This window comes from Cetorhinus maximus, chromosome 30 (genome assembly GCF_964194155.1).
Source record: "Cetorhinus maximus chromosome 30, sCetMax3.hap1.1, whole genome shotgun sequence".
In the NCBI taxonomy this organism is placed as follows: domain Eukaryota; kingdom Metazoa; phylum Chordata; class Chondrichthyes; order Lamniformes; family Cetorhinidae; genus Cetorhinus; species Cetorhinus maximus.
Window position 1 is genome coordinate 20,283,150 of NC_135908.1, and position 17,686 is coordinate 20,300,835.

The 17,686-nt window shown below is 48.1% G+C and overlaps 1 protein-coding gene across 4 annotated transcripts in view; it reads left to right on the forward strand.

The window, feature by feature from the left end:
• LOC144670129 (AP-3 complex subunit beta-2-like) overlaps positions 1 to 17,686 on the forward strand; it is a 71,981-nt gene that overhangs the window by 43,992 nt on the left and 10,303 nt on the right. For 2 of the 4 annotated variants that reach the window (XM_078532579.1, XM_078532581.1), the window contains 5 exons: positions 1,800 to 1,875; positions 7,135 to 7,244; positions 8,587 to 8,845; positions 9,902 to 9,986; positions 13,048 to 13,145. In XM_078532579.1, the coding sequence (XP_078388705.1) occupies positions 1,800 to 1,875; positions 7,135 to 7,244; positions 8,587 to 8,845; positions 9,902 to 9,986; positions 13,048 to 13,145 (628 nt within the window). The remainder of the gene's footprint in view (positions 1 to 1,799; positions 1,876 to 7,134; positions 7,245 to 8,586; positions 8,846 to 9,901; positions 9,987 to 13,047; positions 13,146 to 17,686) is intronic. The other 2 variants (XM_078532580.1, XM_078532582.1) reach the window with 1 other exon arrangement.

Consider the following 17,686-nt stretch of genomic DNA (forward strand, 5'->3'; position numbering starts at 1 on the left):
ATCATTTCCCTGCAATTTGGAAACCTTCTCCCTTCAGACTTGTCATTACTTTCAAAGTCTGCCTTTGCATAGGATATCAGGCACAGAAACAGGCCATTCAGCCCAACCAGTCCTTGCTGGTGGTTATACCCCACTCCAGCCTCTTCCCATCCTTTCCCATTCAAATCAACCATTGAGGCTTAGGATTGAGGGCCCCATCTTCACCTGGTTTTGAAGAGAAGTTGGGGGTGAACTTGACTGCCCTTGACCAGAGTTGGGCCCCTGCCGGACTGGAGGGAGCAACAACAACAACAACAACAACTTGCATTTATGTAGCGCCATCGACAGTAAAACATACCACAGGCTTCGATAGGATCATTATCAGGCTGGATTATTCGGCAATATTCCTGGATTTCCTCAGTACAGTCATGGAAAGATGCCATAACCTGGTGCAGGCTTCTTCAGTCATCAGAGTGAGGCCCCACTTATTCTGGGTTCCTGCCTCTGATTCCCATCCCTCCAAACTTCATTTGGATTTTATTTTTATTCTTTCACAGGGCGTGGGCGTCGCTGGCAAGACCAGCATTTCTTGCCCATCCCTAATTGCTCCTTGAGAAGGTGGTGGTGAACCAACCTCTTGAACCGCTGCAGTCCGTGTGGTGTAGGTACACCCACAGTGCTGTTAGGGAGGGAGTTCCAGGATTTTGACCCAGCGACAGTGAAGGAACAGCGATATATTTCCAAGTCAGGATGGTGCATGGCTTGGAGGGGCAACTTGCAGGTGGTGGTGTTCCCATCTATCTGCTGCCCTTGTCCTTCTAGGTGATAGAATTCACGGGTTTGGAAGGGGCTGTCCAAGGAAGCAATACATACACATCTGCCCGCACATGTCATCCAGTGTAACATCAGGCCATGTTTGTGGGGGGTGGAGGAGAGAAGGGAGGAGTTTAAATTAGTAACAATGTGTAGGAAAACCTCAAGATTCAAAACCCTGGCCGCAACTGAAGTTTTTTTTTAATCTTAAGCCAACAAAACATGGCTGAGTTCCACCACTCCACTTTTTATTTTCTTTGTTTCTTCATGGGATGTGGGCATCGCTGGCAAGGCCAGAGTTGCTGCCCATCCATAATTGCCCCTGAACTGAGTGGTTTGCTGGGCCACTTCTGAGGGCAATTAAGAGTCAATCACATTGCTGTGGGCCTGGAGTCACATGTAGGCCAGACCGGGTAAGGACGGCAGATTTCCTTCCCTAAAGGACATTAGTGAACCAGATGGGTTTTTGCACTGGTGCAGACACAATGGGCTAAATGACCTTCTGTACAATACCAATTATGTGATCTGATAATTGATCATATGACATTTATGCTCAAGAAATTCCACCAGCTCCTGTGGTAGGATTTGAACTCATACCCCCAGAGCATTCGTTTGGGCCTCTGGATTACTAACCCAGTGACATTAACACTGGGACACCTTATCCCCCTACCTACATCCCCATCGTCTCAATGCAACTCCTCCCTTCCAATCCCTCTTCATGAGCTGGACATCCGAGTTGCCTCATAAGTGGCTGAAGCACCCGTCAAAACTATGCATCTTGGGAAATTGGGGTACAGTACATCTGGTCAGACTGAACAACTCAGATTCCGCGCCATTATTGAGTCCAAATGCAGGGTTTTGGGGAAAGGTTGCGGAACGGTGTGTGATGAGGTATTGGGGGGATGTGGTTGAAATCGGAGAACCGGAATATTAAACACTAACAAATAAATCCTGAAACTCTCATTGGCCTTTCCTTCCCGATGATTTGCCTCAATCTTTTCTTTTAGTCTTCCACAACGAAACCACCTCCTAGGCCGCTCAATGCTAAACAGAAGGAGATCTCCCTCCTCGACCTGGATGACTGTGAGTCTTTTGCATTCAGCAGTTCTGAGAAGAGTTAAAATAGGTGTTAAGATTACTCTAAAGTGTCTGCATTGAGCTCACCTCTGAAATTCCAATGCCGCTTTGAGGCTCCAGATTGTCAAGTTAACCGTATTTAAATAACTCTGCTTGCTACCAGGTGTGCACATGCTAAGCGGACAGCAAAATGTCCAATTTTTACCTATTTCTGCCGGCGTTGGGGCTCAAAAGTTGCGTTGCCATGCCAGCGGCACCATTACCATTGTCCGGAGGACCTCTGTATGGGTGTCTTAGGCACTCGCCTGTTTCGGGTCAGGTCCTATGATGTACAGATGTCGCTGCCTTGGTACCAGGCATAGAGGCTGTTTAACCAGCCATTTAATGGGACAATTGCAGGTTGCTCTGTAGTTTCGAGGGTTTAGGGTGTGATGATTTTGATGGGAAGCCCAAATACCTCCAATTGGCCCCACAGAATGTGTTCTTTGTTTCACTCCAGAACTGGTGATCCACACAGCAGGCAGCTTTCCACTTCCTTTACACCCAGGGCACCGAAATAATCCCGATTGATTGCCAGGCTATTGAGAGGGGGTTTTAGGATTGTTTTTAGTTGATTCTCGGGATGCGGCCGACTCTGTCAAGGCCACGTTTTTTTGCCTATCCCTCATGGCCGTGAGCAGGTGATGTTTCGATCACTACTAGGTCCTCACTCATTTGACTGTTGTGAAGGAATCGCTGTGACCTGAAGCTGTCAGGACTTGATGTAGTTATTGTGACATTTTCCAAATCTTTAATTAATTTGGCCAGAACTCCATAGTCTGTTAATGGACGATCCAGGTACAGGGATTCGGCAAAAGGATTCCAAGGAGTTGTGATGCATTTTGCTCTTTTGGCTTTGGCAAATGATGTGGCTGTGCTAAATGTATCCTCTTGGTCTAAACCCAGATTGTTCTGGAATTTTCTCTGGGTGTTTTAGTGCTAAGCTCCTGTCGGTGTAACATCACTACGGCTCAAACTTGAGCTATGGGGGCAGCACTTGTTCTGGGCTGGACCACCCCTTGCTCTCTGGGCTCAATCTCTATATTGTGGTATTTCTGTGTTAGAGCTGTCCATGGTACTGAAATATAGCATTGTGATAGAGCAACATTGGACAGTTCCAAGTTATTAACTCTTGCTCACTAATGCAGCAACAATCTAAATGTCTTGTTATGGATGCAGCAAGATCTGGACAATATTCAGGCTTGGGCTGATAAATGCCAAGTAACATTCGTGCCACACAAGTGCCAGGGAATGAACAAGAGAAAATCCAACCATCTCCCCATGACATTCAATGGCATTACCATCACTGAATCCCCCACTATCAACATGCCTGGGGGTAGCCATTGACCAGAAGCTGAACCGAACTAGCCATATAAATACTGTGGCTACAAGACCACACCAGAGGCTGGGAATTCTGTGGAGAGTAACTCACCTCCTGACTCCCCAAAGCCTGTCCACCACCTACAAGGCACAAGTCAGGAGTGTGATGGAATATTCTGTACTTACCTGGATGAGTGCAGCTCCAACAACACTCAAGAAGCTCAACACCATCCAGGACAAAGCAGCCTGCTTGATTGGCACCCCATCCACCATCTTCAACATCCACTCCCTCCACCACCAACGCACAGTAGCAGCAGTGTGTACCATCTACAAGATGCACTGCAGGAACTCACCAAGGCTCCTTCGACAGCACCTTCCAAACCTGCGACCTCTACCATCTAGAAGGACAAGGGCAGCAGACGCATGGGAACACCTGCGAGTTCCCCTCCAAGCCACACACCCATCCTGATTTGGAACTACATCGCCAATCCTTCATTGTTGCTAGATCAAAATCATGGAATTTCCTTCCTAACAGCACTGTGGGTGTATCTACATCAAATGGACTGTAGTGGTTCAAGAAGGCAGCTCACCACCACCTCCTCAGGGCAACTAGGGATGGGTAATAACTGCTGGCCTAGCCAATGATGCCCACACCCTGTGAAAGAGCATTTTAAAAAGTCTTTTCACATTTAGTTCTTTCAGAATGCGATGCATTTTAATATTTTGATCTGCATTTTCCTTGATTCAACTATTGTCTTCATTTTACTTGAGTCCATGAATCTATTTAGATTTTCAGTTGTGATTATCATGTGTAGGGGGCTATCTGAGATACAGCAATGCAGTAATCCATGGCGGAGCCTTTCTGGGAGTTCCCAGTTGCAATTATGTCAAGTGCAGGCCGTGTGCGTCCTTATCGCAGTAGCGGCAATGGACAGACGGGCCCCTCCAGGTATTCACCCAGACCTGACCAGATTGATGATGAGTTAGACGGAGGCCTGTCTTCTATCTTAACCACAGGGAGGTGGAGGTGGAGAGTGCACTATCAGAAACGGGCTTCAAATCTGGTTGCGATCCAAGAAAAGCAGGTCCCCGCGGACCCCCAGGCTTGAAGGTCTCTGGAGAGACTGAAAGGAAAAGATCCTCTTTATCCAATTGAAAGGGAGCATCACACGGCGGGAAGACAGCCTGCTTGCTTCTCCATTAACGAGAGAGTGAACATTGGGCCAGGGCGGAGGACATCCCTGGGTGATTTTCTCCTCTGCGCTCACACAATATCGCGATGCGCGATGCCCGGGTGGTTAAAGACAGAAATCTAGCCCGGTGTGCACTCCCAGGGACTTGGCTAAAAAATAATGTACAGAGACACAACCGTGGGCCTGACCCACAGTATGACTCCCCACACGGGCGCAGATTAGATCTCCCAAAGCCTAAAACCTGGGCCTGAATTTTCCCCTCGCTGGGCACGGGCTATGGGTGGGGCCCGGGAGCTGTCGGGAAATGGGCCCCCCCCGAATGTGGTTTCACCCCGGCTGACCAATTAACAACCAGCCAGCCTGAAATGTGCACTGGGAAGCTCAGCGCTGCCAGGGTGTGGGCAGGAAGAGGGCACGGGCACTGACGTCAATCAAGCAGCTGAAAGGATCCCCTCATGAAAATACTGTCCCCAGACATTCCTTCTTATTTTATTTCCGAAGGGAGATTTCATCCCGTCCTTGGATTTGAGGTTTCATCAATAATGTAAAGGCCGCCTGGCCGATTGACCCGTCCGCCAACCGGGAGGTTGGACAGGCCACGAAAAGTCTCTGACCATTACGCCGTCAATGGGCTGAATCGCCCCCTTACCTGTGGCGGGCGCTCCTCCTGCTGCTGCTGAGCAAAACATTGCACGATGTCGGCGAGACGATGATGGCGAGACGCTCGCCGACATCATCTCGTGCGATTTTACGCCTGTTCAGAACATAAAACCCTGCCCCTGGTGTCACGGAAATCAGAGTGAACACTCAGACCCAGGAGGTTTGTCTCGGAAGCCTTTATTAATCGTGATATCACGGAGAGCCCAGTAGCATACAAGGTAGCTAGCTGACACTCTGAGGAAGCATCAGAGCACACACACGTATTTATAGTAGAAGTTGTACATATCAAAGAGCTTGAAGGTGATGAGGCTGTCTAACTTTCAATGATCAATTACATTGAGAATCATTGTCACGCAATTAGTCTATTCTAAGTTTATGACTATACAGGATATTGGGGGAAGCTCACGTAGTAATAAAAGTGAGACAGAGAATAGATAACCATTGCTTGATCCTGGGGGCAGACATCCCGTCTCAAGAACTCCAGGAAGCCTGCCCATGACACTCCCCTTTCTCCCCTCCTGCTCCATTAGCTGGCAGCTGCAGGTGTGCCTGCTAGAACAAAAGAGGGAACTGTGCTGTAGTATTCCACCATTGTGCTAACGAGAGAGGGAACTAGTATTCCACCATGGTGCTAACTGTTTAACCCTTAGTTGACCTGTAGATGTATTTTATTCTTCCACACCTGGAGTTTCCATTGCCTTTATTTAGCGCGGGTTCAGCCAAAATTGGCCAACCCAGTCAATGGTTGCAGACTTTCAAGTGCAGATTAAATATAATAAATACAGGTTTAAATACAAGAGCGGGTAAGAGGCCGGGAATTCTGCAGTGAGTAACTCACCTCTTGACTCCCAAAGCCTGTCCACCATCTCTTTTCTTCATTCTTTCATGGGAGGTGTGCATCACCAGCATTTGCTGCCCATCCTTAACTGCCCTTGAGAAGGTGCAGTAAGCTGCCGCTTTGAACTGCTGCAGTCCGTGTGGTGTAGGTACACCCGGCACTTGCTGTTAGGGAGGGAGTTCCAGGATTTTGACCCAGCGACAGTGAAGGAACAGCGATACAGTTCCAAGTCAGGATGGGGTGTGGCTTGGAGGGGAATTTGCAGTTGGTGCTGTTCCCGTGCATCTGCTGCCCTTCTCCTTCTAGGGGGGTAGAGGTCGCAGGTTTGGAAGGTGCTGTAGTAGGAGCCTTGGTGATTTGCTGCAGTGCATCTTGTAGATGGTACACACTGCTGCCATTGTTCATCGGTGGTGGAGGGAGTGGATGCTGAAGGTGGTGGATGAGGTGCAAATCAAGCGGGCTACTTTTTTCTGGATGGTGTCAAGCTTCTTGAGTGTTGTGGGAGCTGCGCTCATCCAGGCAAGTGGAGAGTATTCCATCACACTCCTGACTTGTTCCTTGTAGATGGTGGACAGGCTTTGGAGAGTCAGGAGGTGAGTTACTCTCCACAGAATTCCCAGCCTCTGACCTGCTCTTGTAGCCACAGTATTTATGTGTCTGGTCCAGTTCAGTTTCTGGTCAATGGTAATCCCCCAGGATGTTGATAGTGGGGGATTCAGCGATGGTAATGCCATTGAATGTTAAGAGGCGATGGTTAGATTCTCTCTTGTTGGAGATGGTCATTACCTGGCACTTGTCTGTTATAAATGTTACTTGCCACTTATCAACCCAAGCCTGGATATTGTTCAGGTCTTGCTGCATATGGACATAGGCTGCTTCAGTATCTGAGGAGTCGCGAATGGTGCTGAATATGGTGCAATCATCAGCAAACAACCCCGCTTCTGACCTCATGATGGAGGGAATGTCATTGAAGCAGCTGAAGATGGTTGGGCCGAGGACACTACCCTGAGGACCCAGATCAGGTTGCAGATGTGTGTCCTGTGGTGATATTGGCACGTGTCACTAGCCACTGTCAGTTAGATCGGGTGGTCCATTTAGTGTAGCAGCACTGGAGCACATCGATGTTCAATGAGGGCTGTTTGTGCGATTTGTGAAAGTTGTCCGGAGTTAATGCTTCTCTTTCACCCCTTCCCTCCCTTTTTTTCTCTTCCACAGTCAGCTCACCCCCAACCTTCCAGACCAGCCCCTCACCCAACACATTGTCTAAGAGCCTCAACCTGGATCTACAGGGACTAACGTTAACTGACGCAACCCTACCATCTGAGGTGAGTGTTGTGATACCTTGATACTCAGGTTAAGCTGAGAATTTAATTTCAAACGCTTACCCACGGGATCCAGTGAATTCGTCAAGAGGCTTTTTTTTTAATGCATGTCCTTGTTTTTAATCCTGGCTGCCTGCTTTCCGATCGAATGTGGACTGGGAGGGGGTGGGGAGGAGGGGGTTTTTGGCCGAGGGGTCCTTCCTTGGGCTCCCTCGCTCGTTGACACAGCCTCTGCCGTTTTCCCCTGGAGGTGATGACAGGTGTTGAGTGCATCTGCCCAAATTATAGCAGCGACTTTCATATGACTTTCAGTAAAACCATCTGACTGCCTTTGCCATTCTTTAAATATCTCGCTTCACGATGCCAAACGTCAGGATTTCAGGAAAAGCGCCTGCCTGGGGCTTCTTATGGCCTTTGAGCTGTGGCTCAGTTGGTAGCCCCCTCGCCTCTGAGTCACAAGGTTCCAAGTTCAAGTCCCGCTCTAGAGCTTCAGGACCGTAAGTCAAGTTGTCACTCCAGTGCAGTACTAAAGGAGTGCTGCACTGTTGGAGGTGCCACGAGAGGTTCAGCTGAGGCCCCATCTGCCTCCTTGTGTGTGTATGAGACCCTATGGCACTATTTTGAAGAAGGGCAGGGGAGTTCTCCCCGGTGCCCCAGCCAACATTTACCCCCTCAATCAACATCCCAAAAACAGATTGCCTGGCCACTATCACATTGCTGTTTGTGGGAGCTTGCTGTGCACAAATTGGTTCCTACATTGGAAACCAGTGACTACGCTTTAAAAGGACTTCATTGGCCGTAAAGCACTTGGTGGTCGTGACAAGTGCTATATAGATGCAAGTCTCTGTGTTTTTTTGGTGTTCCTGGTTGCTTTGCGTTGCTTTGACAGGTGAAGGAACATTTTAAATGACCACCCCTCTTCCCACGGCAAGGGCAATGCATGGATTTGTTAGGGTCGATATAGAGCCAGCTATTCCCACTTGCAAAGGGATCGGGAGAAGCAGGAGGATCTATAAAAGTAGCGCCAGGACCTTCTCAAAGGGCAATCGAGAAACACGTTCTGGTTGGTAGGAATCTGGAACTTGCTCCTTCAGAGGGCTGTGGATGCTGGATGATAATTGGTGCTTTTGGGACTGAGAATGGAGATGCAGGTCAGCCGTCGTCTAACCGAATGACAGAGCAGGTCCGAGGGGCTGAATGGCCTCTTCCTGACCCTGTGTTTTTAATTCCGTGGCGGGGGGGCCAGCGATCCAGACTCCCAGTTTGGAGCTGAACCCCACCCCCTCCCCCCGACCTAGCGGAATCCCTAGACCGGTGGTAACTGATGAAGCCCCTCCCCATTCAGGGTCTCGGCCTTTGTCGTCTGTTTCAGGTGGTGAGCCCCTCGCTGGCGGGGGCGAAAACCTACGAGCTGCTGCACCGCGTCACGGGGGAGGGGCTGTCGGTGGAGTACAACTTCAACAGGCGGCCGTTCAGCCCGGACCACACCATGGTATCTGTCCAGATGCAGTTCACCAACAACTCCGCGACGGAATTCAAGAACCTCCACATCAGCGAGCCCAAACTCCAGCCGGGAATGAGGATGCAGGGATTCAAGGAGATTGGTAAGAATCCGGGCAAAACGGTAAACATCCTGGAGATATTCAGCAGAACGGGCAGCATCTGCGGAGAGAGTTCAGGTGTTTTCAGGCCCCGTGACCTTTTTGTCCTCTCTCCAATACTTTTTTTTTTATTTTGCTGCCTTTTGTTGATTCCCGTGCTCCCAAAAACCATTCTCCGGTGGACAGGTTGGGATCTTCGGATACCCTCGTGTTGTCTCTTCCACCAGGTCCCATGTGGAGATTGTCCATCCAACTCGCACTGAGCAATGCCACAGGAGGTCAGCTGGCCAGGTGGACGTCAAAGATCCCGTGGCATTATTTCGAAGAGTCCTCCCCGGTGTCCTGACCAGTAATTATCCAAATAGCTTTTTGGTATTACAGAACTTGAGTTTTGCTGAAAAAAGAGACATGTCAAAGCTTTTCGTCTTGCACTCATCAGGACACGCAGTGTCCTGATGAGTGCAAGACGAAAAGCTTTGACATGTCTCTTTTTTTCAGCAATTCTCAATAGTTACCCCTCAATCAACATCACTAAAAGAGATTATCTGGTCATTATCATAGTGCTATTTGTGGGTGCTTGCTGTCCGTCAGTTGGCCACTATGTTTCACAGAATCTCACAGTGCAGAAGAGGCCCTTCGGCCCATCGAGTCTGCACCGACACGTGAGAAACACCTGACCTACCTACCTAATCCCATTTACCAGCACTTGGCTCATAGCCTTGAATGTTATGATGTGCCAAGTGCTCATCCAGGTACTTTTTAAAGGATGTGAGGCAACCCGCATCCACCACCCTCCCAGGCAGCACATTCCAGACCATCACCACCCCCTGGGTAAAAAAGTTTTCCCTCACATCCCCCCCCCCCTCCACTAAACCTTGCCCCTCACCTTGAACTGATGCCCTCTCATGACTGACTGTTTCCTGCACTGCTTCAGAAGTGCTCAGGGTTCAGAGGTGCTTTGGGATGTCACAAAAGGCCCAGACTGAAATACAAATCTGTTCTTTTTACCTCCTTTTGTTCCTTACCCTCCCCTGTTAACTTCCCGTCAACGTGACCCAGCGAGTCTCCAGCCTGGTGAGGTGGTCACCGATACGTTGGGCATCGACTTCTGCGATTCCACGCAAGCGGCCAACTTCCAGCTGTGGTGAGTGAGGGTCACGAGGTGTGGCCACTGTCCTCGGAGCCGCGTCTCTGGCCCCTCCGCAAAACCTCGCTTCGCGTTTTCCGCTGCGGGAGAAGCCCAAACAAAAAAAAAAAATACAACCTTTTCGACGCTGGGGATGAAGGAAAAAAACTAAACTAAAGAACCAGAGAATTTATTGAGGTCGAGTTCACCCGATAATTCTTTAACTAATTCAATTATCTGACTGCGTAAAAAACTTTATAAGACAGCTCCCTGCATGTGTAATTCGAAACTTATGGGATCCTGAGGGAACGTGACAGAGAGGAGGCAGAGAGGATGTTTCCTCTTGTGGGAGAATCTAGAAATAAGGGTCATCGTTTCAAAATAAGTCACCATTCAAGGCAGAGATGAGGAGAAATCTTCTCTCTTCGAGGGCGGTGAGACTTTGGAACTCTCTCCCTGAGGCAGTTGAGGCTGAGTCTTTGATTATTTTTAAGGCAGAGGTAGATAGATTATTTTTGATAAGCAACGGGGGGGGAGTGAAAGGGCATCGGGGGTAAGGCGGGAATGTGGAGTTGAGGTTATAATCAGATCGGCCATGATCTTATTGAGTGGGGGAGCAGGCCCGAGGGGCCGAGTGGCCTCCTCCTGCTCCTAATTTGTGTGTAATGGATATAAATGTACCGACAACATTCACACAGGCAGCAGTTCGGCAGGAAGCACAAGACAGCTGGTTACACGATGCAGGCTGATTCCAAAAGCAATGGAGGCAGTCTCTGCTTGCTATGCTAAAGGGAGGACCCTACGTTTATTCGGTGCTTTTCACTCCCTCAGGATGACCCTGAGCCTGCCTTTGCCCTGGGTCCTGTTTAACGGCAGACAGTGTATTGGAGTACTCCCCTGGGCCTGGAAGAGCAAAGAAACCTGGGCCATCTCACAGAACTAAAGTTCACTTTAGGATACCGATAGAGTCAGAAGAGAACTGCTGCCCTTCCTATTGCGAAGCCTAAATCTGGCATGATATTTAGAACCATAGAAACTAGGAGCAGGAGGAGGCCATTCGGCCCTTCGAGCCTGCTCCGCCATTCATTATGATCATGGCTGATCATCCCACACAATAGCCTGCTCCCGCTTTCTCCCCATACCCTTTGATCCCTTTCGCCCCCAAGAGCTATATCTAACTCCTTCTTGAAAACATACAATGTTTTGGTCTCAAGAGGTAGAGGCCTCTGACACATCTCCTGAGCCGGGCGGCCTGAGTCCTTTATTCCTGTCAGCAATGACTCCCTGCCCCCCTTCACATTTAGTCTCGGAGTGGTCATAATCTTAAGTCAATAAATGACCCACTCTTTGGGTCAACATGACCCCAAGAAGCCAAAGAGTGTCTGCTTCCCAATGGGTGAATGATGAGGGCACTTTGTAAATAGAGGCATAGAGCAGAAAAACAAGGAGGTGATGCTGAATCTTTATAAACACTGAAATAAAGCAAAATCCTGCAGATGCCAGAGATCTGCAATCACAACACAAAATGCTGGAAAAACTCAGCAGGTCTGGCAGCGTCTGTGGAGAGAGAAACAGAATTAACCTTTCGAGTCCAATATGAACCTTCTTCAGGACTGGGTTCCAAAGTCATATGGACTCGAAACGTTAACTCTGCTTCTCTCTCCTGCTGAGCTTGTCCAGCACCTTCTGCTTTTACTTAATAAATACTGGTTCAACCTCAACTGGAGTATTGTTTCCAGGCTGAGCACTGCACTTCAGGAGAGATGTGAAGGCATTAGAGAGGGTGCAGAAAAGGTTCACGAGAATGAGTCCAGGGGTGAGGTACTTCGGTTACAAGGATAGATTGGAGAAGCTGGGGCTGTTCCCCTTGGGGAGAAGATTAAGATGAGATTCGATAGAGATGTTCAAAATCATGAGTTTGTGGCGTAGACTGAAGGCCATGGCTTCAGTCTTCCCAATATTTTCGTTTGCGGATGACACAAAAATAGGTGGGAAGTGGTGAGGATGACACTAGAGTCTACAGATGCATTTGACAGGTTAAGTGAGTGGGCAAAAACTTGGCAGTTGGAATATAATGTGGGAAAATGTGAGGTTATGCACTTTGGCAGGAAGAATAGAGGAGCTGAATATTATTTAAATGGAGAAAGACTGCAGAAAGCTGCAACACAGAGGGATTTGGGAGTCCTCGTGCATGAATCCCAAAAAGCTAACATACAAGTTCAACAGGTAATAGGGAAGGCAAATGGAATGCTGGCCTTTATTTCAAAGAGAATGGAGTAAAAAAATAGGGAAGTCTTGCTAAAACTACACAAGGCACTAGTTAGACCGCACCTAGAATACTGTGAACAGTTTTGGTCCCCTTATCTAAGGAAAGATGTACTGGCATTGGAGGCAGTCTAGAGAAGGTTCACTAGGTTGATCCCGGGTTTGGAGGGATTTTCTTACGAGGAGAGGTTGAGTAGGTTGGGCCTGTACTCATTGGAGTTTCGAAGAATGATAGGTGACATTATTGAAACATATAAGATTCTTAGGGGGCTTGACAGGGTTGATGATGAGAGGTTGTTGCCCCTTGTGGGAGAGTCTAGGACCAGAGGGCATAATCTCAGAGTAAGGGGTCGCCCATTTAAAACAGAGGAGGAATTTCTTCTCTCAGAGGGTAGTGAATCTATGGAATTCTTTACTGCAGAGGGCTGTAGAGTCTGGATCATTAAGTAAATTCAAGGTGGAGATACAGATTTTTAACCAGTAAGGGAATCAAGGGCCATGGAGAAAAGGCAGGAAAGTGGAGTTGAGGATTATCAGATGGTCATAGTCTCATTAAATGGCGGAGCAGACCTGATGGGCCGAATGGCCTACTTCTGCTCCTACATCTTATGGTCTTTCATAATCATAAGGGGTCCAGACAGAGTAGATAGGGGAAACTGTTCCATTGGTGGCTCGAGGAGCCGAATGGCCTACCCCTGCTCCTGATTGGTAAGTTCAAATGTTTGTGTAAAACATGACAGTCATCACTCAATGTCATTCAAGGCTGCTGTGGAATTGAGTTGTGGTGTTTTTTTTTTTGGCTTTTTATTCTCAGCTCCCAGACCAGGCAGTTTTATATGTCAATCCAGCCACCGGTGGGTGAGCTAATGATGCCTGTCTTCATGACTGAGAACACTTTTAAACAGGAACAAGGTGAGTGTCTCCATTAGCCGCTCACTTCAGAGGAGGCATCTCCACGCGTCAATGATAAATAACTGCACTGTATCCGGTTTAACACGTGATAGTCTCGCGGGTTTATTAAGCAAAGCCTTTAATGAAACTGCACTCCTAGTTGCCCCTGGACACCCTGTCGTTTTTGCGATGAAGAGAAGGTGCTCTCTGTATAAAAAGTTGATCACTTGATCACCATCCCTCGTCTCTTTATGCTGTGGAGGCTGACACCTCCGCGGTTAAGCTGAGGTTGTCTGAACCGTAAGGAGCATGGAACCCCTCTCCCTGTCTGAACCCGGAACCTGTAACATTGTTTTTATCCTAAGTCCCCAGGCAGGAAATTCCCGGGATCAGGCGGAACGCCAGTTTGCACCCTGTGCGAAACTACCCCCTGTCAACTTTCTCCTTTCCCTTATCCCACCCCTTGAGTCAACTGACCCATTTATTAGTGATCTCGTATTACTGGACTAATAATCCAGAGAATTTGCGTTCGAATCTCACCAGTGCATTTTGCAAATGTGAATTGGCTTAACTGAAAATTAAAATTAGACATTGAAAAGCTGGCCTGAGTAAAAAGTGACCGTGAAGCTGTTGCATTGTGGTTAAAAATTTAACTGGTTCACTGCTGGTGCTTTTTAAGGGAAGGAAATCTCTCATCCTTACCCGGTCTGGCCTAAATGCAACTCCAGACCCCAACCAATCTCACCTGCCCTCTGAAGTGGTGCAGCAAGGCAAGTGGGTGCCCAGAAAACCAATACCTTGTTTCCAGGACACCCAGAGATGGGCAATAAATGCCGGCATTACCAATGCCACCCGCGTCCCAAGAATCAATTAAAAGGCAAAGGAAGTCGATGCAGGAATTGAGCCTGCCTACCTGACTGCGGGGGCTCGGGTTTTAGACGGTTTGTTCTGTCCGTGTGCCAGCCTTGCACTGATGCTCGCCTCTCAACATCTCACCCACGCGCTGCCCCTCGGGGACATCATCCGAAAGCCCAGTGGAAGCTTTCGCGCAAACGCTGATGACACCTCCTCGCCGCCACCTCTCCCTCGCTCCCTCTCTTATTTGCTAAATTATCGGACTGTCTTTCCACACCCGGTACTGGATGAGCAGAAATCTCCTCCAATTAACTATTCACAGGATCACAGCACTGAAGAAGGCCATTCCGCCCATCGTGCCTGTACCGGCTCCCTGTATGAGCATTGCACCTAGTGCCCATTGCCCTGCCTTCTCCCTATAACCCTGCACCTAGTGCCCATTGCCCTGCCTTCTCCCTATAACCCTGCACCTAGTGCCCATTGCCCTGCCTTCTCCCTATAACCCTGCGCATTGTCTCTTTTCAACTAATCATCCAATTCCTTCTTGAATGCCTCGATTGAACCTCCCTCCACCACACTCTCAGGCAGCACATTCCTGACCCGAGCCACTCGCTGTGTGAAAAGATTTTCCTCGTGGTGCTTTTGCTTCTTTTGCCAGTTATTTTAAATCGGCGCCCTCTCCTTCTCAATCCTTTCCCGAGTGGGAACAGTTTCTCCCTATCTACCCTGTCCAGACCCTTCATAGCTATGGAGTTATTGGGATCACTGAAGCCATGGTCTTCAGTCCGCGCCACAAGATTCTGTTCCCTAGCTACCGGCTCCATCCCACTACTGAGGCCGAACCAAACTGCTCGGGTCAATAAAAAAAGCAAAGTATTACTTAAACAGAGGACGGCTGCAGAATCCCGAGGTGCGGAGGGATCTGGGTGTTCTAATGCATGAGTCACAGAAAGTTAGTATGCAGGTGCAGCAAGTAACTAAGAAGGCTCATGGAATGCTATCCTTTATTGTGAATAATTGAACATAAAAGTAAGGATGTTATGCTTCAGTTATACAGGGCAATGCTGAGACCACATCTTGAATGCTGTGTGCAGTTTTGATTTCCTTATTTAAGGAAGGATGGAAATGCGTTGGAGGCGGTTCAGAGGAGGTTTACTAGATTGATACCTGGAATGAGCAGGTTGTCTTCTGAGGAAAGGTTAGACAGGCTGGGCTTGTTTCCGCTGTATTGGCACGGCAGATGATGTGTGCCAGGCAGGCCAGATCCACAAGGGAAACTTGGCCGCACTATCACAACGGTTTTGCAATTTGTATTTATTATGACAAGATGTGTTCATTCAGAAGCAATGAGTCCACCAAGACCTTTAGAGAGTTTAGAAGTTAAATTAAAATATTTATTAATAAAATAAAAGATTTCAAGCACATACATAAGACTACACTTACTTAATACTATAATAACTCCTAAAATTCGTATTTAACCTGACTCTAAGTTACACCCCCTTTAAGGCAACAGTCCAAAATAGATTTTTTTTTTTAAAACAGCAAGTTAGCATAGTACCCACTTGACAGTGGAATTCCAGATGGCTTTCTCCAACTTCAGTTACTGGACACAACAGGCTTATGCACAAAAGGCTGGAGGTTGCTTCAAGGCTGTTTCACACACTCCTGTTAGATCTTACATGGCCCACACCACATACCATTTCATTCACCTTTATATATGTTTCTCTCTCTTTAATATGTAAATTCCATTGTTCCATTTGTCTTTGGGAACTGGACTTTTCCCATAATATAAAAGCTTACATGTTGCCAATATTGTCAGTAACCTTTGGGAAAAATAAACACACTTCTTAGCCTTGCTCATCTGGCTAGTTGCATACAGACTAACATCCCTTTGAAATCCAAACAATCCCTTCGCTTATGTAAAAATGCAAATTCCCTTCGCACCTTACATGCTAAGAGAGCATCCATGTTTACTCATTAGCATTTCGAGTACATTTCTACACCTAGCTTCTTTTGATAATTTCAAGCTTGCAGTCTACCTGACTCCAAATGTAATAAAATCACACAGACAGAACTATCTATGCTCACACCCATAAACCTACTTTACAACAAGCTAGAAAAATATTATGAAAATTATTATACTTTCGTAATACCACTGGAGTTTAGAAGAGTTGGGGTGAGTTGATTGAAGTATATAAGATCCTGAATGATCTCGACAAGGTGGACGTGGAAAGGACGTTTCCTCTTGTGGGTGAGTCCAGAACTGTTTTAAAATTAGGGGTCGCCCTTTTAGGACAGAGATGAGGAGAAACTTTTTCTCTCAGAGGGTTGTGTGTCTTGGGAATTCTCTGCCTCAGAAGGTGGTGGAGGTGGGGTCATTGAATATTTTTAAGGCAGAGGTAGATAGATTCTTGTGAGGCAAGGGAATCAAAGGTTATCGGGGGTAGATGGGAATGTGGAATTTGAAACACAAATGGATCAGCCATGATCTTATTGATTGGTGGAGCAGGCTCGAGGGGCCGAATGGCCTACTTTTGCTCCTAGTTCTTATGTTCGTATATTATTCGGTCATCTGATTGGGTTTCAATGCCTTATCAATCCCACCACGGCTGTGCAAGACCACCGGCCTGTGGTCGCTTCCTGCTGTCAGCAGTGGGGGGTGGAGTTTGTGGGGAGGCAGGGTGGTTTCTCCAAGTACATAACCGGAAATCTGCATCTTGATAAGACATGGAGAAAGCCACTCACACATATCGAGAGAGGCCATTGTCTAAACCAAAAACCTGAAAGGAAACTTACAAAATCAAATCAAATTGCCCTTTCCGGGGGTAATGCTGCACCCCAGGCCCCCGCGGTGCCCACCGATCGGGGAAGGCCTCTCGCGTACCGGTGGACACCGCATGCTCCCTCTCCAGTGCCGCCTGGCCGCGGGAAGGAGACAGGCAGTCAGGCTGGACGACCCCTTCAACCGCCCACTGCCTGGACCTGTTAATGGCCGCCTTGGCCAGGCCCAGGAGCGGGTTTACAAGGGAGGTCCTCCTCCCTTCCCGCCTCTCCCCGCAGCGGCTGGCCAAAGACCAGGAATGTGGAGCTGAAGTGCAACCAAAAATTTGAGGAGCAGCCCCCTCAAGTAATGAGCGAGGGGCTGAAAACCTCGGGCAATCTACGTAGAGGCGGAACACGGGCTCCCCTTTGCCTGCGGAGAACACACGCGGCCTGGGGGTCCGTGAGCCACCTTAACCTAGGGTTGCACGCCCTCCACACCAGGTCCCCCATGGAGAAAAGGAGGACTTCCATGAAGAGAGCCCCTCCCCTGGGGATCCCCTTTTTATATTCTTTTAAATGACAAAATCAATAAATTAAACAAAAATCTACAAGTGGAAGGGGATGACAGTCCCTCACGGAGTCCTGAGCTAAGTCAGGAGCTTACTTACAAAATCAAAGTAAAATATCATTTCCCAGGGGGTGATGATGATGCACCCCAGACCCTGCAGTGACCGGTCGCGTAAGGTTCCCCCTCTTACATGTGCTCAAAGATAATTAATGCCCATCACCTGTTTTTATTAACGTTAATAAGGTAATTGACAAATCTTCACAATGTAATCTAAGACATTACGATAGATCTCTCTCCATTGGACTTCCTGATATCTGGGGATTTCCCTCCGGGCTTTCCCGGAGAAAGACCGACAGACTCCACCCCCAACCGGGCT